Source organism: Taeniopygia guttata, chromosome 3, assembly GCF_048771995.1.
Source record: "Taeniopygia guttata chromosome 3, bTaeGut7.mat, whole genome shotgun sequence".
Taxonomy (NCBI): Eukaryota; Metazoa; Chordata; class Aves; order Passeriformes; family Estrildidae; genus Taeniopygia; species Taeniopygia guttata.
Window position 1 is genome coordinate 64,733,155 of NC_133027.1, and position 23,467 is coordinate 64,756,621.

General features: G+C 41.5%; 1 protein-coding gene across 5 annotated transcripts in view; it reads right to left on the minus strand.

Annotated features, from left to right (window-relative positions):
- The window catches only part of ARFGEF3 (ARFGEF family member 3), an 86,214-nt gene extending 65,120 nt beyond the window's left edge, over positions 1 to 21,094 (minus strand). For 2 of the 5 annotated variants that reach the window (XM_030268131.4, XM_030268130.4), the window contains exons 1-4: positions 20,715 to 21,092; positions 19,561 to 19,612; positions 7,438 to 7,519; positions 4,288 to 4,419 (exon numbers count right to left, since the gene is read on the minus strand). In XM_030268131.4, coding sequence (XP_030123991.4) covers positions 4,288 to 4,419; positions 7,438 to 7,519; positions 19,561 to 19,612; positions 20,715 to 20,799 — 351 coding nt within the window. In that variant the 5' untranslated portion in view covers positions 20,800 to 21,092. Of the gene's footprint in view, positions 1 to 4,287; positions 4,420 to 7,437; positions 7,520 to 19,560; positions 19,613 to 20,714 lie in introns of all 5 variants that reach the window. The other 3 variants (XM_030268129.4, XM_030268128.4, XM_030268132.4) reach the window with 3 other exon arrangements.
- Positions 21,095 to 23,467: the final 2,373 nt, after the last annotated feature.

Sequence of the window (23,467 nt, forward strand, 5' to 3'; positions counted from 1 at the left end):
CCTCCTGATTTTTCCTATGCATCTGCAGCTGTATAAATAAAGCACTGGGTCACTTTAATATCTCACTGATAAAATATTGCATTTGATTAGTGATCAATATATCTCTTCCTTCCTACATGAATATTCTAAAGAAAATATAAAAGTATAAATATTTAATTACTCAGTTTGAAACTGAAGTTATTGATGTATAACAAAATCATCAGTAAGGCATTGTATGATTGTGTGCTTTTCCCTTTCCACTGATACAGCCAGTTGAGCATAGTAAAACACAAACTAGTAACACACATATTAGAAAGCTTTTCAGTCTTATGGCAAAAAATATGACAACAACAAAGATGAATATTAAAGTGGCCTTGTGTTAGATACACTATTCTCTCTAGACTTTCTGAATTATCTCAGTATCTTTTAATATAAATTAAAGCACTTAAATAACCTCACTTTAGTCCCTGGTGTGAAAATACTAATAAATCTCTACCATAAAATATATAAAATATATCAGAGATACAAAGAATACACAGAGTAGGCAGTAATTAAGATATTCTAAAGAGATACTTGGCTTAGCAGTAAAATAACATACAAGTCTGAATGCAAAATTTATATACTCAGGCATCTTGCTTTGATATGTGGGAAATCAAAGCCAGTTAGTACACCTGTGTTTGTTATTCATGCCCATTCATGTCAAAGAGAAACCACAGCCTTTCCCCCTTCCTCACTGAAAAGATCAATGCCTTTTTTGGGCGTAAAAGTGCTGTTGGCATAAGAACTACCCAGTGATTAGCAATTATAAGGGTGTTCCACAAGAAAAATTAACAGGAACTTCAGAGTATCACTTCTATTCTGGAAATTCAAGGGAGGAATTTCCCCATATAATGACTACATGAAAAATCATTCTAAAGAGAAAGGCACAATCCCCAACAGGTATTCAGAGGAAGCAGAGAGTTAGTCAAGCCAAATTCATGCAAAGGTAACAGGTACCTCGCCTAGCACAGAAGAGAGAGATAATGTGAAAGGGGAAGGCTTTAAGTTCATCTTGACAGTTGCATTTGGGCAGTTTAAATCTTCCCTGGCTGCCCAGGATTCACTCCTGCACAGTCCCGAGCCATGGCCTTTAAGTCTGAATGCTATCAGTGTGCTGGTTTTGTGATCCTCCAATATGGCAATCCACAGAGCATTCCATGACATTCACCCTTAAAAATCAGGAGGATTTGACTAGCCATAATCAATCTCCTTCCATTTTTAAAACAGAGGCCCCAGCTGTTTGCTTTTTTCAGTTCCAGAAGAGATACAGCTAGTGCTCTTCTCCATTTATTTACAGCAACCATTACACCTACTCATACCACCCCTCTCTAAGGACGGCCCTTCACAATACTGGACATGCTCAAAAAGCATGTGAAGCAAGGCAACTAACTGCCCTTGCACCTCTTTCCTTTCATTGCCAATTCCAAAATGCAGTCATCTGAATGTAAAAAGCACCTTTACAGAATACTCTCCTCAGCCAATCAGATCCCTCCACACCTCCATCTGTAATACCGGTGGGTCACAACAAACCATTAGCATAAATATCCAAGACTTTCTTTTTGATAGTATGTGAAGTGTGAATTTCTGCTATACTCTTCCTGGGAACAGCAGGAGATATTTTGGATAGGACTTTGAAAAGAAACCCCAAATACATTTAAGTGATTGAGGAGCTTACACCCCAGCAACTTAAAGTGAATTCTGTACTCCTGCATGTCTACTTTCACACTGATTTCACATGACTAAAAGCTTTCATGTAGTCTTTGATGGTTGCGTTCTTAATACCTCTACAACTGCTGCAACTGTGCAGCGAGTCACAAAAAAACAGGCTGGCACCACAGCTGACAGAGTTTCACACAAACCTGCTCTCACTCAGGAGTGTCTAATATCTATCTGCACTAGATAAAGATGTATTGTATCTCCTCCAGATGTAATAACACAGTCTAATGTACAATCATAAGCTGTCTTGAGGACACATTTTAGCAGATCCAGGGACATAAAGATATTGCTGAGACCTGCTGCTAGAAATCTCCCTCCTTCCCCGCTAAAGGCTTTAGCCATTCATCAGGCTTGGGTTAGCTAGCATTTTCAAGTGTTGCAATGGCATCTGTAACCTTCAGGTTACAATCTGAAGAGATGTCTGCTTGATTTGACTGTCAGGCAAGGCTGATGAGGCTAAAGAGTTTGTGTTTTAACTGTCCTGATTACAATATGTTTTGGCCCTCTGGTCTCTTGAAGTATTTAAATCAAAATAGAATTTTGCTTTGTTCTCAGAATGTAAAGTTGAAGTTGTAGCCCGATTTTTACAATACATACATTTCACTCAGGATTTGCACATTAAAATTTCACTCAGTGAAATTGAGACAATGTTATCTTTTCTCTTTTGCACTTAAACTGGAACTGAACATGTTTTTCTAATTTAAAAAATAAGCATACATAAATACAATATTTTGGCTTGGGTTTTCCGTGGTTTGATGTTTTGAAATTATATTTGCTTCTCACATGTCAAGACAACTTGAGAAGATGTTTACTCAGAAATGTAGAAAAATACAGTGTTCACATTCTTCTTAGTGTGGGGGCTTTGCCTCGCAGATGTACATTAAAGCTTTCAAAGAAACTGTGCATGTACATTCTGAATCTGTAACACTCAAGAATGTAAAAAAAGCGACTTGCAAAAAATTACTGCATTCCAAGAGGGGCCTGTTAGTTCAGTACAGCAAGTACTTAACTCTTCCACTTTCCCTCTGCAGAGACAAGAGGCAGGAAGGAGGTGTGCTGGGTTAGGAATGCAAAGTAGGTTATCATTAGTTAAGCAGATGCCTGCTGCCATAAAACAGGTAACAGTCCACACAAATACCACCTCCTTTTTTTGTTGCTATGTTCACCCCTCTGCATGCTCTGACTCAGTGTGCATATTCCACCTCCAGTGGTAAAGAGTACAGCTTGTAGAGAGCAGTTTCTGAGTGGATAACATATATTCATTAGACCCAAGATGTCACATGCAAGAAACAAAGTAACTAATCTATGCACTTAGAAATAGATGGCCAAGGAATAGATCCAAATCTATCAATCAGTACTAGGCATAATGAACATGCAAAAAGGACCACCAGGTTTGTTCCAAAATTATTTCAGCTAATGATCAGCTATAGGACAACAAACCCTGCAGCACAAAGTTTACACCTAAACATCTGCAAACTGTCCACCACCATCTTGCTTGGTACAAATAATACAGTTATTGCCAATACCGATATAGAAAAGTGACTTCTAAGTCATACAACCAACACGATCACAGGGCAAGGAATTTTGGTATCACCTCCTCCTCAAAACAGTACCTCCTGGGAGGTGAGCTTCCTAGTATACACACAGGAGAATGCTAGAGTATTTCTAGAAATTTAAGCTGTGACAGAGTATACAAAAAAATATTTCCCTTATGCATAAGTCCACTGTCGCCACAGGCCCCAGCTGGGTAACAATTAGCATTGACTCCATGACTGCAGAAGGCTGATCAATTGCTTTATTATATCTTCCTACACTATATTATACTATACTTATTCAGAAACTCAGTAACCCTTACAGCCAGTCCAATACAGCTGTGACCCAATTGGTCAAGCAATCCAAACACCATCCAGTGTCCAATTAAGAAATCACGCTTTGGTAAACAAATCTTCATGACACATTCCACATGTTCACAACAACAGGTGCAACAAGTGGAGATAAGAATTGTTTCTCATTCTTTCTCTGATCTTCTCACAGCCTTCCCTGGGAAAATGCCTGGGAAAGTCTGTGCCTGCTCTCTGTGGCCAGAGAGCTGCTGCCACAGTCCAGGGTCATTTTGATGCCTAAACAAATCATGTTCCACCATTAACATTTTACAAAGAGAAAATACAGCTAGCAAATTACACAGCACCTATGCACACACAATACAAAATTACAAGTGTGCCCAGCCCACCTCATGACCAGTAAAGCCCAATAACAAACTTCCAGATCTACAAATCATTTGTCTGTGCTCTCACATGGAGGAAATTGATTGCCCTGCTTAAGTTTGCTAAAACTGGAACAACCACTACTCTGAATCTTAATGTAAACTATCTCCTATTTAATCCAAGGAAACACGAAATAGAAATGAAAACAACTGACATCTGCCAGTAGGAAAAGGGAATCAAACACTGTCCTAAAATGAAGATTTTCAAGGCAACAGCTAATTTATTTGCTAACCCCAGCATTCAGTCATGCAGCCTCTGTTGCAAGCACTGATGTGTGTGAAAAACTAACCTTCATCACTTCAACTTGCAGGTCTTCATTGAGCGAAGGAGTCACTTTGACAGCATTCAGCATCTGATTAAGCAATTGTTTCTCATCTGAGTCTGTTTCCACGGATACAAACCTCTCATCAGACAGCAGCTTCTGCAGAGAGAAAATGGCAATATATATGTTGAGACAAAAACTGCCTCTGCAAAGTACTGCACCTAAACCTATTAGCGCTTGGTACAAGGGTAGTTAGGCTTTCTGCCTAAAACTTTCAAATTAATCCAATAATATAAAATACAAGAAAAACAGCAAAACTGGGAGATCTGTGTCACGTCAGTTGCCATTTCAGTATCATCTTCGCCCATCCTACATCCCCAATGCCTAGAAGAAAGCAGACATCAGTAATTGATATCACTTCAAATAATGTCCTTAGCAAAACCTCCCAGTATTTTAGAAGCTGGGAGAGACTGGAACCTCTGCAGCCCCCTAGACCATCAAAACAACAACAACAAATTATAAAAAAACACACTCAGGCTAGTATCCTGGCATTTAACTAGTGCTGTCAGATTTCCTGCCCAACAGGAGACAGTCACCCACTGTCCCAATTACCCCAATAGAGCACAAGTGCTGTGGAGGTGGCAGTTTCGATCCCTGGCAAGACATGTTTTGTGTCATACAGAAGCTGACCATTAATGGATACAATCAAGTCCTCAGACAAAGAGGACAGTTAACAAGTGACTAACACAAACACACATAGAAACCAACCCAAGATGATGTGATACCAAAATTCCTTGTCCTGACATTGGGTTGGTTGAACTGAATTTAATACAGACTGACTGAACTTCAGACTAAATATTTTAGAATGATCAGATTTACTTTGCCCAGTACCTCAGAAACTATCTCCTGACATTGTCAATGGCACTATTTCCTTGGAGTTCTACTCCTGCCTCTCACATATAGTCTATAACCATCTTCATGAGTGTCTCCTATTACTGGCAGGCATCCTGCAAGAGATGTATCCACAAGAGTCTTTTCCCAGCTCCTATCTTCTCAGAAGATCCCACAACAGACCAAAACTAGCTAGATCTTAGATCAAGCTAGATCCCAGGAACACAACCTTGTTCTGTCCTAGTAGAGACTTTGAGCAGCCCACTTCCCTCTCTACATTCTGCATCACTTTTGTACTGATGCTCATCCTCAGCTTCAACCTTGCAGCACATTTCACTGGTTCACTCCTACCTCTTAGTTCCTATGCTTGTACTAGTTTTGGCTAGGATGGTGTTAATTTTCTTCATAGGACCTCAGAGTGCTGTGTTTTGCATATGTGACCAAAACAGCACTGATAACACACCCACCTTTTGCTATTGCTGAGCAGAGCTCATACAGCCTCAAGGCTGCCTGTTTCTCAGACTGGTTCCCCAGCAAGTAAGATGTGGGTGCAGAAGAGTTTGGCAGGGGACACAGCTGGGACAGCTGACCCAACATGACCACTGGGATATCCCAAACCATATGACATTGGGCTCAGCAACAACAGCTGGGCAAAGAAAGAGGAAGTGGAGGGGACACAGTCATTCAGACTTAAAGTATTTGTCTTCCAACATAACAGTTACCCATGATGGAGCCCTGCTTTCCTAGAGATGGCTGAACACTTGCCGCTCCATGGGAAATGGTGAACGAACTCCAGATATTCTTTTATTTGCACATACAGCATTTGCTTTTGCTATTAAACTTTGTCTTAGCCCACGATTTTCCTCACTGTTACCCTTTTGATTCTCTCTCCCATACCTCAGAAAGGAAAGGAATGAGTAGGTAAAGCTGAACTGCCAGCCAGGGTTTAACTCAGAACATTCCCGACACACCAGAATATCAAGTGTTTTAGCACTGTTCAGCCTGATGAGATTTAACTCAATCTGCAATGACAATAATGGGGTTTTCTATATAAATTTAGAAGAATGTTTAGTTCATTATGAGAGATACGGAGTTGTTGGAGTCCAGTGCTAAGATGACAAAGGAACTGCAGCATCTCTCTTATGAGGAAAGGCTGAGAGCTGGACTGTTCAGACTGGAGAAAGAAGGCTCACCATCACATATAAATATCTGAAGAGTGCAAAAAGAACAGAGAGGAACTTATCAGTGGCGCCCACTGACAAGACAAGAAGCTCTGGGCACAAACTGAAACACAGAAGGTTTCCTCTAAACACCAGGAAAAAAATTTACAGTAAGGGTGATCAAGCACAGGTTGTCCAGAAAGGTTGTGGTGACTCCAGCCCTGGAGGCACCTCTTTTCCAGTCTAAACAGTCCCAGCCCTCAGCCCTTCCTCGTAAGAGAGATGCTCCAGTCCCTTTGTTATCTTAACAGCCCTTCCCTTCTACAACCACACCGTGCCCCAATATGAGGAACTATCTAACCAAGTGTCTGACACCTCATATGCTGGATAAGGTGAATTTGAATGATCCACTTACATCCTTGTATTCCCAGAACAATTTCTTTCTGGCCCTCCAAGGGAAAAAAAATCTTTTTGGAAAATGGAAATTATGCCCCAGCAGTGTGCCAGCCTTTTCCACAACTAGCATCCCCCTAGTGACAAGTGTTTACTGACTTGTACTCATTTGTCCAATTAAAAGAAGAGCAAACTACTTTAGTTTTTATACTTTCAAACCCAGGAGAGATTTTTTTTTTTTTTGCTTGTGCTGCACTGCTGTTTTCTTTTGCAACTTCACAGACTTCCAAATCAGACGCTGTTTCTACTGTTTTCAGTATACAAAAAACCCAGAAAAGCACCCACACATAAAGAACACAGCTCCAGATCCTCTATTAACCTCTCCATCTTCCAAGCAGTCCTCTTTTTTAATCAAAGAAAACATCAAGTCCCAGCTTTATTTCTAAGATGCTTAGCAGTGGCAAACTTTTCTGGGAGTAGCACAGGGCCCACAAGGAAGAGTACATCTACATTTCAATGTTAAAATCCAGGACCTCCCACCTATCTGCAAAACATTTTTAGCCTCTTCAAAATCACCAGCCTTTACTTGCATCCTAACTTCTGAACAGAAATGTGAACGTTATTTTAGGTTCACCCGAGGACAGATGCTTTTTCTATAGCACTTTTCAAAAGAAAAGCCTAGATTTTCTTGACACCCACTGCATGCTAACATACTCCCACTCCAAAGTCATACCTGCATCCCTGCTAGAGCCTGTTGGGCCAGCTTCATGCTCTTTGATTCCAGAGCCAGTTGAAGAGGAAGGAGACACTTCTCCCTAAGGAAAATTTAAAACAAGTGAGAGGGGAAACTGCAATTAAAATTGGTATTCAAGTAACATACCAGAAGGGACGTATCAGTTTCAGAAAGATCACGTTTGCATATAGCATCCAAAGATAATTTCACAATTCTGTGAAGCACTTTTACCCTCTAAAGAAAGCTGGCATATTTCATCACACACTTCTCACCTCTCTAATCCAGAAAGCACCTTTAAGTGCTTTTACATTGTGACTTTGTTATACTCCTTCTGTTAAAGTGAGGAGAACTCACATTTGAAATCAGTAGATGAACAGGTGTCAAAACAAGGTACCTGTGCATTAACTGGTACTCCATCAGCCAGACACAAACAGGAAAATAAGAATGAAGTTCAAATACTATACTACAATGCATAGTACTAACTGAAGGATGCTAAAAACTGATAATTATTTGGACCTGCATCTCTTCTAGGCAAAACAGCACATTTGTTTTAGACTTTCTACAGATTTTTGCAACAGCATATAAACATTTTGGGCATTATTAATACAGAACTAATTTATTCTCACATTAAAGTGGATGAACACTGGGAGGAGTGGGGAAAATTAAGAAAGTCATAAGCCCCTGGAGTGGATCCAGTTCAGTTTCATGATAATGAAGACAGGTGGGAGCTCCTATAGCTTATGTGTAGCTACCTCACACATCAGCATGTTGCCTGCCATCTGTCATCGCATACTGCAGTGGGCAGAGAACAATAAGAGCTTTGATAGAAGTCCCAAAAAATTACAAACAGGAGGATGGAAATTAGAACAGATTCAATTAGCTGAACTTCCCATCCTTGCTAAAAATGTTTAACTGAAAATCTAATTAAGGTTGCTGCAGACTGTGCTCCCACTGTATTCTTGGAGAAAATGAATTGCCATTGTGTCATTTCCTGTTCTTGTTACACACTCAGTCAATTAAGCTTTTAGCATTTCTATGCTACAGCTATGAAACACCTGCAGAGATATCTTACAATGTTTGATTAGCTTGAACACCTTTCACACTTCAGTTCAACCTGCCATATAAATGCATCATCTGATAGCATGATAACATGAAGGACACAGCAGATAATCCTCAGGCAGAACAGGAGAGAATGATGTAAATTAACACAGACCCTTCTAACATCTTAAGAGTTCAGTTCAGTAAGGCTGCAAAATATGGAAAGCAGACTGAAATTACCTCAACGGCTTTGAGTGCAGTGAAGTAAGGGAATGAGGTTTCCCCTTATACCTTGCAGCCCTTTTATAATTCCACTCTATTTTGAGCAGTCCCCCACCACGAGATTTCCTTGCTTACTTCACCGTTTGCAGTTCTGCATGGTTAAGTGACAATTCATGCAGACTTTGTGGTACTACACATGTATGACATTTTACATAACTGAACTTCTCAGAATAAGCTGATGCACAACACTATACTTCAAAACACGTTTAGGAATATTCTCCATTTACATAATGTACAGAAAGTAGTTTCACACCATAGCTCTTAAGTATCCATACTGTTGCATGCTGGTGTGGACATACATACACATACAGTTTGAGGCACAAATACCAACTTAACCCTGATTGAAACATACCAAGTACAACACAGAGGGAGAATGAAAGGAAGGGAACACCTTTGACTTAGAAGACAGGGAGCTATCTGCCAGGGCAAGCAAAAAAGCTCAGTGGTAGAACCAAGTGCATAATCCAGGGCCAGTACCTCCCAGAGCACAGGCTGTCCCTCCTGAGCTACCTCACTCCATGACTGTCAACTTTGCCAACTGCAGAATGAGTGATGAGAACACACACAGCCTTTATATTCAACACAGTAGGTTACAATGACCTTTCTAGTTGTCCAAGCTTGCTGTGGCTTGTCAGCCTATCAACCTACCTCTTTCCCTGCAGGTCTGGAATAAAAGATGCTATGGCAGGTCAGTCAAAACAGACTGCCAGAAAGGTCAGAGCAAGACAAATCACTATTGTACATAGAGAGATCATAAAAATCTTTCTATTCTCACTGTAATGACAAAAAAGGCTTTAGTGAGAAAAGAATAATGGTTCATTAATTCACTCTCATTATCAAAACTGTAATGAAGATAGAAATTGCCTAATCTTAACTCCTTGTTGTTAGTGCCTGGAACACAGTCTCACAGCCCACCTTCCCCTCCTTGACTTAAGGAAAGGGGCATGATAAATGAAGCATTTTTCCCTTCATGCAAATTGTGATAAGCCTATTATTTTAAATCCCATTTCTGAAAATTAAAGATTAAAAATAAGACAGCTCTCTGCATTATCTTCCTGCTGAAAATTACATAGGAGAAGCAAAATTCAGAACCTCAAGGCCTTATCAGCATCCAGTTTGCATTCCATAGAATAATTCACAGCCCAGTCAAAAACAGGTAAGAATTTGATTCACCACTGTTGCCATTTTCTGATACACTGTTTATTAGGTAGGATAACAGTCACAGCTGAAGCCTGACGTACAGTCAGAGTAAGCAACGATTGAAAATATTTTCTGTCTTGGCTGCTTAAAAAGAACAGAGTAGCACAGTGTAATATTATTAGCATCACTTATTCAAGAAGAAGAGTTGGCCTATGATGAGAAAATAATTGGTAGAGACAAATTCTCAGAATTCTGCAAGTACCCACAGCTGCTATCCTTAAGTAAACCAAACAGAAGCAAACACTGTCCTTGCACAAATACGAATGATTTAATTTACATAAAACAAATTCTAGTGTTGTATATATGAACACATGTAAATATAAAAATAGAAACATAAATCTTTTTTCCTGTACTAGTCTAGAGAACATTGACAAAAGACTCCACCAACAAGTTTAGGCGTAATGGAAGTATTTAAAATCTGGAATAGGAACATGGAATAAATACATTATTTTTCAAGTAATAACTCTTCAAGAAGAAGGAAGATTAAAGTCCTTACATTTTAGAGAAATTATTACTGCAGAAATATTATCATCCCACTTACAAAGAGAATTGCAGGTTGGAGAGAGGTTTGGAATCCACAGGATATAAATACAGGGCAAGTTCACCCACCTCCACAATGCAAAAAGTCAAACCAGATGATTACAACAGACCAGCACCTCCATGCAAGTACAAGTTTGTCAATAGTACTTAGAGACATAGTAGAGCAATAAGATAAAAGACAAAATCTGAAGCCTTCCAGTTAGAACCCTCCTTTTCAAGGAAAAAAACCCAACAAATTATGACACTGTGCTACTACAAGATGATCATGCACTGTTAGACAACTTTGGTGCTACCATGCTATATAAGAATGAACAAGCACTCAGTGTTGCAGTTTACAGGTTCTGGAAAAAATAAAGAAAACATTTGGGAGACTGTTGCCAAACTATGCATATATAAATGCTGACTTGCATCAGCAGGGCCAGGATTTTACTCTAGTTACTCACAAACATAGAGACACCTGTGGGCATGTTTCCCATATCACAAGATTTGCCTCACATATTTGCACACATCAAGTGAGCTTCCACCTTTATTAATAACTTAAAAAATAGTAATTTATGGCTGAAGGCCTTTTCATTTTTCTGTCTCACCACTTGCACCTTATTTTTTTATTTTAAATCTCATTCTTTTCCTTCCTACAGAGCACAAAACTCTTTGGTTTTATCCAGTTACAATGGAAAGACTTCTCCTCTGACTTAAGGTTAATGCTCCTTTTTTTTCCATATCCAATTTTCTCACCTCAGCTGCTGACATCAGCTCTCTCTCAGAGTTCCATCCAACTCAGTATTTAAGTTTTTCTTCCTCTTTTTTCCATGTATTCCTTCTTCCCTTCAAATCCTCTTGCTTTTCAAACCCAGACACAAAGTCTTCACCCAACAGTTAAATAAGCCTGCCTTTGCAGGAAAATATGAGTTGCTTATCAGAGGATGTTTAATAACACAGCAGGGGAAAAAGTGCAGAATAATGCCTAAATGTAATTTCACAGTTTCTTAGCTAGCACTTTAATAATTCTTTTTTCAACCTGTAATGGTGAATGAGATTGCAATTTAAAACTGCTTGGTATTAAAGAAGTGACATAATGGTATTTATAATCTTTTTTATTTACATCCTTTCTAAGATAAAAGAATTTGCCAATACAGAAGCAGCATAACTCTACTCATGGGAAAGGCAAACATGAGCAATTTAATCTTCCAGCCAACCCAGTGCAGCCAAGACCACAGAATTCATACTATCATAATTAAGTAGCTCACCAGAGTCACTCAGCTGGAGAGCACTTCTGAGGTCATTTGCCTCCTTCCTATACTAGCTAATAACATCTTGATTTTAACAGAAACACAAAGTTCCTAGATAGGAACTTGTTGTCAAGATGAGAACAAAACAGAACAAAAAACCTTATAAGCACAAGGCGTACTTTTACTTGAGAGGAGAGGAAGAGAGACAACAGAAGATTCTACACAATATTAAAGGTGGACAAGGCCAAAATAATAATCAGATGCTTCCAGTCTCCAAAGCTCTAGTGTAATCTCTCTCTGACACGTTATCATTGCTTTCCCTACAACATCCACCCCCACAGATACTTTTGCCCTTTGTGAACAAGGTACCAATTGCAAATTCTGCTCTTAAGAGCTTGGTGACACATGTATTCCTCACCAGGTCTTAATCACAAAGCAATCTGTAGCCTTTAGGTGATTTTGTTGATTATGATTTGAATTAGAGTATGAAGATGAGGTGACAAGCTAGACTTGCTCGTTCTACAATTTTGAGCTTATCAAACTATTCCATTAAACCTCTCTTCCCTATGTTTGGTAACTCTGCAAGGGAAGCTACATATTTGTCTAGTGAAAGCATTTTGTTTCAAATTTTAAGCACAAAATAACAAATAAAGTGTTTTATGAGAATTAAATTTCCATCAAGAGAAGTTTTACAATGCTGGAAGAAGGCAGGCTGAGGGAATGGAAAAAGAGACACAGAGGTACCATCACATGGACATCCTGCAAATTACTTTATTTTCTCCACTGCAGCTGTGAGTTACAGAAATCAGATGAAGAAACGGGAGAATGAGGTGTATTTCTGGTCATTACTAGTTACATTTTCAAGGTCAGTGCTGTAATTTGCAATGCCATTCAACTTTCACAGCAGTTCAGAGCTAAATCTTGACAGACCTAAGGATGGTTGCTAAAAATATCCCCATGTTTGCAGTGCATTACGTAATTTTATACTCACTGCACTTCAGCATATTCAGTTTCTTAAGCAAACAAACACTGAAGGAAAGGAAAGGTACTGAATCTCCTGCAGTTTTGTTACTTTTCATGGAATGTAAATAAAGGAAATGTGAGAAATGACTTTCATTATTCCCACTCACCCCTTCATTTTCAAAACAAAGAAAAGTCATGACTTGCACAGCATCACACAAAGATCAGAGCAGAGCATTTAGCAGGAAAACAGTCCTCTCAGTTTCAGTGCCACTCCTCTTCCCGCCCCCAACCATATTTCATTCTCTAAGTCAATTATCAAAAGCTTCATGATGTTCTCATTGCCTTCTCTTCTGAAAGCACTGAAAGTGATCAAATATTTTAAACAAACACACATACTGCTATCCCATTATCATCCTTAGAACCTTAAGTCAATATTTCAGTTGCATTTGTTGTTAGAAGTCAGACAGTTAAAACTATGGCTGCTCTCATCCTCAGCCCCACCCAGCCGCTCCCTATTCCCATTCTACCAACTCCCATGAAGAAAAATAACTTCAGCCCGGCCAAGACTGTGGGCTTTCGTCACAAAAGTAGAATGAATTTTTAGAAGAGTCTATAAAAGGAACAAAGACCCAAGGCACTGATGATTATTATAGTTCACCAATACAAAGAACATCAGGAAATGCAGAAAGTCAGCTTCAGAAAGAGCAAGCACTGCTCTTTGAAAAAAAAAAAAAAAAAACAAAAAACCCCACGAAAACCAAGGGAAAAAACCTCACCCAAACTCACAAGTCAGGGTAATAGAAATGTGTCTTTTTCATTACAATGCTAAACTTGGGTCAATATATTCAAGAGTCACAACCCCAGCTAACAGTTTTTCAGGGACTCCTGAGGATGACCCTATATATCCCTTTCCTCCCCAACATTACCATCTTTTGGAGTCCCAGAACAGATGCTAAGTTTTGCTGAGACAAAAATACCTGCCCATTGGACAAGAAATAGAGCCACTTACATATCCCAGATTAAACATGCAGATTGATTCAAATACTGTATCAGTGGCACACTGACTTTCTAAACACTGATTTCCTTCCCTCATCTACTCCTCAGCATTAGAACTGAGAATGTAAAATTTTAAATCAAGACCAGTGCATATACACCATCAAAACACCAAATGGACTACATAAGTGCTCCCAAAAGTCTGGATCCAGGCTGCCAGCATGGGAGATGCAGGTCAGTAATCCACACTGTCACTAGGATCTCTTCTTGGCCAGCTGCCTGCCAGGGAACTCATAATTCACTTGCTGAATGGCAGAGAGTGACCGTGTAATGGTTGAGCACCATGAGTCACATCCAGCAGTCACATGCAGGAAGAAAGCACAGGAGCACCTAATGCCAGGTGGCTGTGGCAGCAAGAACAAGAAAATTGTTTTAAAAAAAGATAAACAGTAAAATAGAGAGAGATATGCTAAAACCACCTTCCAGGAAAAAAACCCTCAGAGACAACCATTCCTCCCTCCACACTCCTTGCTTCTGTTCAGGGGATCTGCTATGTATGTATCAGCTTTCCTAGCCACTCTCTCCCAGTAGAAAGAAACTAACAGAAAACATGAACAAAATTAAGAGATGGGAGAAGACAAAAATGATGAAATCACAAACATTTCTTCACAATAGAAAAGGTGAAATGCATCCCAAGACTCGGAATTCTGTAAGTGGTTGAATTACCTGCACAGCTAATTGGACTGAAAGTCTCTACAGCATCGTTTATTTGGTGATGATCACACCACAATTACTGCTTTTATTATTTGTTGAGCATATGTAAGGTAAAATGAGTGAGCATGTTGTTTTATTGAAAAGATTATAAACTGCATACTTCTCAAGAAGTATGCCAGATGCTAACCTAGAGATACAAAAAAAAAAAACCCTCAAAAAAAAAAACCAGAGCAGAACTACCACTTTCATCTCCAAATGTCCTCCTCCCCACTTGTCCATGACTATAGAAAAAGTTCACAAACTGCCCTCAAAAGCTAGCACCAACATGATTAGTACTGGGACACAAGCAGAAAGAGACAGAACCTGATATGAACTGGTTATTACACAGAACCCTGCTCCTCACTGAGTTTTGACTTTCCAGCTGTAATCTCCAGAAATACTGATCACTTTTAAAAAGCCAATGAAAAATATAAGAGGGATTTTAGTGGATTGACCCTGATTGGATGCCAAGCTCCCACCAAAGCCACTCTGTCAGTACCCTCCCCAACTCGACGGGGAAGAGAAAATATAAAGAAGGGTTTGTGGTTTGAGGTATGGGCAGAGAGAGATCACTCTCCAGATATTGCCACAGGCAAAACTGACCCAAATAAGAGATACTAATTGAATTTGTTATTACCTAAACCAGAGCAGGGTAATGAGAAGTAAAATAAGACCTAAACATCTTCCACCCTACTCCTCCCACCCAGAGATACAGAGAGGCAGGGTATGTGGGTTATGGTCAGCTCATCACACGTTGTTCCTGCCATGGCTTAGGAGAAGGAGTCACAACCTGCTTCAATGTGGGTCCTCCACAAGGATGTAAGTCCTACCAGGAAACCTGTTCCTCTGCTCATGAGTCCATCCACAGATACCTGCCAGGTACCTGCTCCAGCATGGGCCTCTCACAGGCTCACAGCCTCTTTTCAGGCATCCACTTGCTCCAGTGTGAGTGTTTTCCACAGGCTGCAGGTGGATCTCTGTGCCCCCATGGACCTCCATGAGCTGCAGGGGCACAGCTGCTTCTCCAAATTCTGTACTATGGGTTTCAGGGGAATCTGGGCTCAGGCACCTGGAACACCTCCTCCTTGTCCTTCTTCACTGACCTTGGTGTCTTCAGAGTAGTTCCTCTCACATATTCTCACCCCACTCGTCTCTGGAAGCAATTACATCTGCAAAACAACTTTTTTGCCTGTTCTTAAATTTGTTACCACAGAGAGGTTGCCATCATTTCTGACTGGCTGAAATTTGGCTAGGGGCACTTCTGTCTTGAAGCCAGCTGGCATGGGTTCTGCTGAGCATGGAGGAAGCTTCTGGCAGCTTCTCACAGAAGCCACCCCTGTAGCCCCTCCTGCTACCAAAACCTGGCCATACAAACCCAATTCACATTTCTTCCAAAAAGAAATGTCCCTTCAGAAGTCCCCACCAATCTCTTCTTTCCAGCAAAGTCTGTGATGATAGCAAGTCACTTAGTTTTACATAGCCTGTAAGGCATGACTTAATGACATAATGTATTCCAAGAAATCCCAATTTTTTTCAAAGCAGTATGTGACTGACAACTGCTCTCTAGCCTCTTATTTTATCCTCTGATATGTAGAAAATCCTCATGAGTATTAAACTGCTCCAATCAAACATTCTTTTTCAAAGCTCATTTTCTTGTGTCTGTTCAGTTACCTTTTATAGCTCATATTTCAGCCTCTAAAATCACAACAAGCCAAGAAGAGAACCTTGTTCAGTGTATAGTGCCAGCCTTAGGGGAGAATTTGCCATCCTGAAAGTGCTGAAGTGAATATAGCCTAGCTGAGTAGCAAACAACTGCTTGCTGGCAGACAACATTAAGGCCTCTTAAGCTATTTTCCATGTGATCAATTCACCAATTAAAACACAAGCACATCAATTTCTCTTATCTAATTCATTATTTAAAAGTCAGCTACCCAGCCTCCTTAAGCACTCAGTATATACCAAATTTTCACAACTCATGTTCAGAGACAAATATCATCGTACTAGAAAGATCACAAGAGGCCAGTTACCAATGGGTTATGTGACTCTCCCTTCTCAAGAATTCATGGAACATCTACAGCAAAGCCTTTAACTGACTTAAGGCCATTTCCATCTTGATCCACTTTAATCTTTGTTACTATGTCACACCCTTGCCCAATACTCTGATCATAAGTTAAAAGTACTGAAAAATCATACACATATTCCTGTCTCAAGGCAGAGCTGACAAGACTCTGTGGGAAACTTTGTATTTGTTGGAGATTCGTATTTCTTTAGGAAGTGAGACATTTAAATAATGCCCCTTACAAGAATCAATATGCAAGGTCATTAACAGGGATTTTGATTCGTAAGTCAAATTGATATCAAAGGAAGTTGAACAGCAAAATAGTCTCACCTAGCTCCCTGAAGATATACTCAACTAATTAAAGTTGGGTCTCTATCCAACTAATTAAAGAATTCCATACCAGTCTGGATGGTCAGTCACTAGGACTCCCCTGGGGCAAAAGGTGCTCCCAAACATAGCAGGCATGTTATCTAAACTGCTACCAGATAACTGCTTGGAAACAGCTCCCATGAAAATGCTATGGCTGATGTCCTCAATTAATTGCACAGACATCAGGGAACTGTAATGTGGCCTGCCTTGTGTTCAGTAGCACAAGTCCAAGACAAGATGAAACTATGGATAGGTCAGGAACAAGACAGAACACAGTCTACCCCAATACTACAGCAGAAGTAAGCATGTGGCTGATATAATACATGTCAAAAACCTCTTGAACTCAAATGGCCATATTCTGAGGAAAAGCAGAGACACCTTGTCCTCCCCATTACCACATTAGGACCACAATTTTACAAAAGACAATTTTACAAAGAACCTCTACTCATCTAGAACTGGGGTGTCAGAAGTAGAAAATGGCTTTTTATTTTATCAGTAAGAAAAAAGCGAGTAGAGTTTACATACTCTCATTCTTCTGAGCAGCCTTCATTTTTCAGTTCTAGAAAGAAAATAACCGAAGTGTGAAGTGCAAATTAAGATTCCAACTGGATGAGCAGCCAGAGGCTGATCTGTGTTACAGCAGCTGATACAACCTGCACCTGATGTAAGATGAAAGCATAAAGAAAAGAGGTATGGCCAGGACACCTCCATCCTGTGTCTTGGCTGTGTTTCTGGTCACAGCCATTGCTCCTCTTTCCAGGCTATTCTTTTCCAGCCTTAGGAAGCAAGCCATCATGGTGCTGCTTTTTAACAAATACCAAACAAAGAACTTTTATCTAATTTGCACGTTGTGCAGGCAAACTCCAGCCCAAGATGTGGCCCAGTGTGCTGATCTGGAGCCTGGCAGTAGTTTGTTATCAGAGAGTGAAGGGTATGTTTAGCAACATCTTCCACACTGTGGTAAGGCTGTGTGGCTAAGCCTTACCAAGGACCCCACAACAAAAGCTTTTGTCCAAATCCTCTTGTGTACCTTTCATTTTCCAAAACATCCAGTGATAATGAGTCCATTGCTACTGACAAGTCTAACATTAAGAGATTATTTAATCATAGCTACACCTGCAAAGGTATTAACTTTATTTTTAAAAATTGGGATTTACAGTGGAAAAAATACTCCAACTAAACAAATACATCATTAAGAACACTGGAGAAAGAAGAGAAAAAGGCCTCTCTGTAAAGAAGTAGTAGGCAAGGGAAAAAGGAAGAAATGTGGTAACAGCTAGCTAACTAATTCATAGGGAATGACAATAGCACTTAAAGGCACAGACCACACACCATATTAGAGGCTGATAAATGGGAAGGTGATGAGCCAAGTTTTCTCCAGCCAGTGTCAAGTAAGCATAATTCTAGTGGACCTATTGAGAATTAATCATCCAGCTGTTTCCATCCTGTGCTGGAAATATATTGTGTCTGGCACTGGTCATGTCAGACCTGTGCTACATCCAGCCCCCATTGGATTTGATGCCTCTTGTGGACTGCAGCTGACAGGAATTCAGAGTGGTAAAAGAACTGCTCCTATTCCTTCCCTGTTTGGCGACTACTCTGGAATAACTAGCTCTTAAATCCCTAACTTTCCTTGCAAAGCATATATGAAAGAACCATCAGGGAGCCTTGAGGTGATAAAAACTCTCCCAGGAGAGTAAGATTGTAACAGAAAATGTCCCTCCCTGTCAGCAGCTCACAGTGGATACCTGAGAGGATCACAGGACAGGCCAAACATACAGCAGCATTCCTACATACTCATTTATAAACTCGATCACCTTTGATTAAAGTACTTTTGAAAATTACCTGTGCATCTAATAGATTTCAATCAGTTTCTTCCATGGATTTGTTGAGGTGGTTTTTACAAGCACACAATCTTTCAGCATCCATTACGTTCTCTAATAAGGCAAGCCTAAGCATTTCACATCTTAACTATTAAGCTGTATGAAAGAACGTGCTTTTGTCTTAAACAGTGCACTTGCTAGTTTCCTTTGATGACTCCTAATGGTTCTGTCAAAAAGGACAGTGAATAATTTTGCCTATTTACCTACTCCGTAACAATGACAATTTCCAAAATGAGATTTTAAACAGCTAGACGAATCGGGGCCATGCCATCTCTCCCATTTTATATGTGTACAAATGGAAGTGGGAAGAAGGAAGAAGGCTCACTCAAGATAATTTAGCAGGCTAAAGGAAGAAGTAGGCATAGAAACTGTATTATTTTAGCTCCTAGTCAGTGTCCTAGCTATATGATGATATAACTTTTTCATTTCTGGAATATTTATTTTCAGTAACAAAACCTGATTTAGATTTAAAAGAACACAAGCACACTGCGAAGAGAACTAAGAAGCATCATTGCTCATACTGAAAGATGGAATTTAGCAGGGAAACCCTTTAGCTCATAAGAGAGCCCTCCTTTACAACCAATATCACCACTATCCATACACATGCCATTTTATCACATTTCCTTACATTTCATTCAGGGCCAAGGGCATATCGGAAAATTATCTACTACTACCAGCCTAAATATGTAAATCGACAAACTACAAAAATCAAATAGATGCAACCTGTTCCTCTACCTCACTTTTAATTCAAAATTTTTGCTTCAGTTTTACAAATACTCACAAGCTCTACAGAATTCAAGTTCAATGCTCTTACCTCAGCTGATATGGTGGTATCTTGATAGCAGCATCAGGAGAATCCAAAGTTTCTGTATAATTAAAAGAAACAACAGGGCTTTTAAAATAAACTTTTAAGTTAATCACAGTTAATACATCTGGCTACAGCCTCTGAGCCAATGATCCTAAAGTTTACACCTACTCCACCTGACAGAACAACAACCACTGCTGCTCTGAATTGCCAAAGCTTTGCCTAAATCTGTCAGGACATTGCATGCCCAATGAGAAGGCACCAAGTACCATCTTTTCCCTTTCACTTATCAGCACTTCAGTAGCACATCCACTAAAACTGGAACAGTATAGAGGATACCTGCATGGCTGCTGTGCAAGACTAACATGCAATTAATGAAGCAACTCATGCAACATCAAGATGAAAGGACAGTAATAAGACAGCAACAGGTCTAATCTACCACAGAATGTTGTAGCTATGCATGGATAAAACCCAAAAATTTAAAGCAATTGAAAATATCCCAGTTATGCTGATTTAAATTATGGGTCTTGATGATCAGTGTTCAAGGTTGTAAATGCCAAAAAACAATGCAAGCCACAAACAATCTCGGAAAATGGGCAGATTTTAAAATGTACCTAAGCTTGTATTCCCTTGAAAGATTGAGTCGTTATACTGATCATTATATTGCAAAGATAAAAGAGCTCATGTAATACAGTAAAACAAAACAAAACTTCTAGCTTTTAAAATAGATTCCCGAACATAAGCCAGCAGAAAAGCTGTACTGCATGTTTCTTACGATGATTTAAGGAAGGGAGGGAGGGGGCCTTTAAAGAAAAAGACAGCACCTCCAAAACATACACGGAAACTGACAGCTACTGATACCCGTATATGTGCCTCGCAAGAGCCACGAAGCAGATCCAGGCGGTGGGGAAGGCGAGGGCGCGGATGCTCTCCGGGACCGGCAGCAGGTGCCACGGCCCCTTCCAGCAGCGCGGAGCTCCCGGGCATTCTGAACGGCCCAGGTGCTCCGCTCTCTTCCCAGCCGCTGGAGGCTCAGCTAAGGAGGCTCTCCTTAGCGCGGAACAAGTTTGTTGAGGTCTCCCTGCCCCCTGCGTTACAAAACCGCTCCATTGGCGGCTCCTGCCCCGCTCCGCTCCCCCGCGGGCGGACCCCGCGCCCCTTACCGATGGCCCAGGTGCAGCTCTCCTTGATGGCCCTGTGCTTGCTCCCCGACGCCTCCTTCTGCAGCTTTCGCAGGATTTCTTCCATCTTGCCTCCCCCGGGATATTCGCCTAGCCGCGGGGGAAGAGGAGAGGCGGCGAGGCAAAGGAGGAGGGCGGCGCGGGCGGCGGAGCGGAGCCGGGGCTGTCCCCGGGGCAGTGCCTACGCGGGAGCGGAGCGCGGCGCCCCGCTGCCGCCCCGCTGCCGCCGATGAATCACGCCGAGCTCCATGGCGGGGACACGTCAGTTGTTGCCGCTGCGGAGTCCCTCCTCCTCCTCTCCCACCGCGGGCAGGCCCCGCTGGCGCAGGGGGCTGGGACGGGCCCGGCCCTGCCCGCGGGAGCGCAGGGACTCCCTGGCGGCGCTGGGGTTGAAGGAGGTGCGGAGCGGGGCCCGCGCCGCCGGAGCCTGCGGCGGCAGCGGCGGCCCCGCGGGAGGCGGGCAGGCGGGTCGCCATGGCGACCGGCGGCCGGGGGGCGCCGGCAGCCGCGGCCTGTCCGCCCCGGGCAGCGGGGGGCGGGCGCTGGGTGCGCCTCGGGCCCGCAGCTCCGGCCGGCAGCCGCTGAGCGCAGCCCGGGGCGGGTTCCTGCTGCCGGCGCTCCGCTCCGGCGGCGCTGCCGCAGCGCAGCACCGGGCCGGACGCAGCGAGCCAGGCCAGCGCACCGGCGGCAGTGCCGGCGCTGCGCGTACCCTGGAACAAGTGGGGTCAAGGAAGTGGCTGTGAGCTCTGCGCCTTTCTCCTGAAGGTCACGGCTTTAGCTGTCTGTCTGTGCCTTCACAGGAACGCGCACCTTCATGTCCCCAACACGCCAGCCTCCAGGAGAAAGAGCAGCCCCTCCACTCGCTCAGACCTGGAACTCTTCCTACCCACCAAACCTCCTGCCTTCTTCTGTTTGCTGTTTCCCTGCCTTATCTCTAGTTTATACGCTAGTTGCCCTTTTTGTGACTGCATCGCTTAACTGAGTGTTACAACGTCCTTGTCTTCGTGCAGAATCTCTCTTAAAAGAGACAAGAAAACAAGCAGACAATGAAAAGACAGCAGATAAGAAAGGCATTCCAGGTAGCAGCTGGTAGTATTAGCCCTGTTATGTCTCCGACTGCTAATTGGAAGAGTACCAGTAGTGAATTACCAGGCAGGATATTGGCACCTGGTGAATCAGCCATAGCATTTCCCATAGGATACTGGGCTTTCAAAGGCTGTCCCTTGTCCAAATACTTACAAGGGCTCATCCTGTGTTCAGACATATAATGAATGCATAATCCATAGTTGCCTTTTAAAGCCAGAATGTAAAAGCCCTGTCAGAAAAGAAAAGGATTTAGAATAATGCCAGAAGGGTCTAGAGGTGCATAGATTATTGCTGGAGGTGAAAAGGTGAAGCCTATTGCTGCAATACTAAACATTTTAAAAACCAACCAACCAACCAAAAAGCCAAAAAACAACAACCAACCAAAAATCCCAACCTTTAACAGAAATGCCATTTAGCTTCCAATTTCAGGCCATTAAACAACCTTTAAGAAACTGAAAGTAGTTTCCCAAAGTTTCTTCTCTCTGACCGTGCTCTGCCACCTTCCTTGGAATGAAAAAATCTAGTGATAGCTAGTGGCTGGAATTGTCAGGGCACTGCGATGCTATAAGTCAAGGCTCATGTTGAAGTGATGATAAATTGTTTCCCACCTATGTGCTTCCTCTTTATTCTGCATTGTGCTTAGTGGAAAGAAGCATGAGTGTCAATTTCTGACTTTTCAAGGCTTTGTTTTTGTTTTTCCTGGGGGGAAAACAACAACAACAAAAAAAAACCCCTGTGATGGTGATTTAAATATTTTTAATCTAGAAATTACATACCAGAGTTCATTTGGGCCTCTAAAACACTCAAAGATAAATATGTATCTGTAAGTAGTAAATAATTAATTGCATATTTTCAGGGAACCTCTGATGAAACTGAATTAATTTTTAATTTCAGATTATTTCTAGCTATATGCATCATGAACTTACTGGTTAATTTCTCTGTGGTCTCTACAGGAAGGCCTTTGCAGCTGGCATCTTCATCAGAGCTATGCTGTTTTTCATAGATGCTCGATGTCACTGAACCAAGATTTGTATTCATTTCTGTTTCACTCGCTGTCCAATGTGTTCAAGCAAAATGGACTCTGTGTTGCTAAACACTTTCTCTCAGTAGCAATGTCATCAGCTTGTGAGAAACAAAGGTCATGTTCAGGCTCCTTAGAGCACCTTAAGGCCTGCCAGTAAGATTATGCAGAAGGAGAAACAAGTAAGCCATGGTGACTCTTCCTGAGCATGTATGTCAGAACACCATGAGTCAGCCTGCTCATACTTTTCACTTGAGGCCCTCCATTTCTTGGGTGTGTTGTCTGTATACTCACATAAATACACAGTTACTATGTCCTGCTGGAAGTCACTCCATGCGTAAGCTTTGCTTAGGGAGGAGGTTATATTTAATCATGTGCTCTGGATGCCATTTCAAGGCAAGTGTCGTAAAATGTCACAATATCTGAAAGCTAAAGAGTCAGGATGATGGTGATGAAGGCTCCTCTCTTCTGCCATGAAGAGAAAATTAAGTCTTCTGTGGTCACCCATACAGCTCATAAATCCTCCTTGCTTTGTCCCAGCTATGCAAAGCAGCCTTCTACAGCAGTAGGGGCTACCTAGGAGTCAGTGCTCTTGATCCCCTGCACAGATGCAGCCTGACCCAACTGG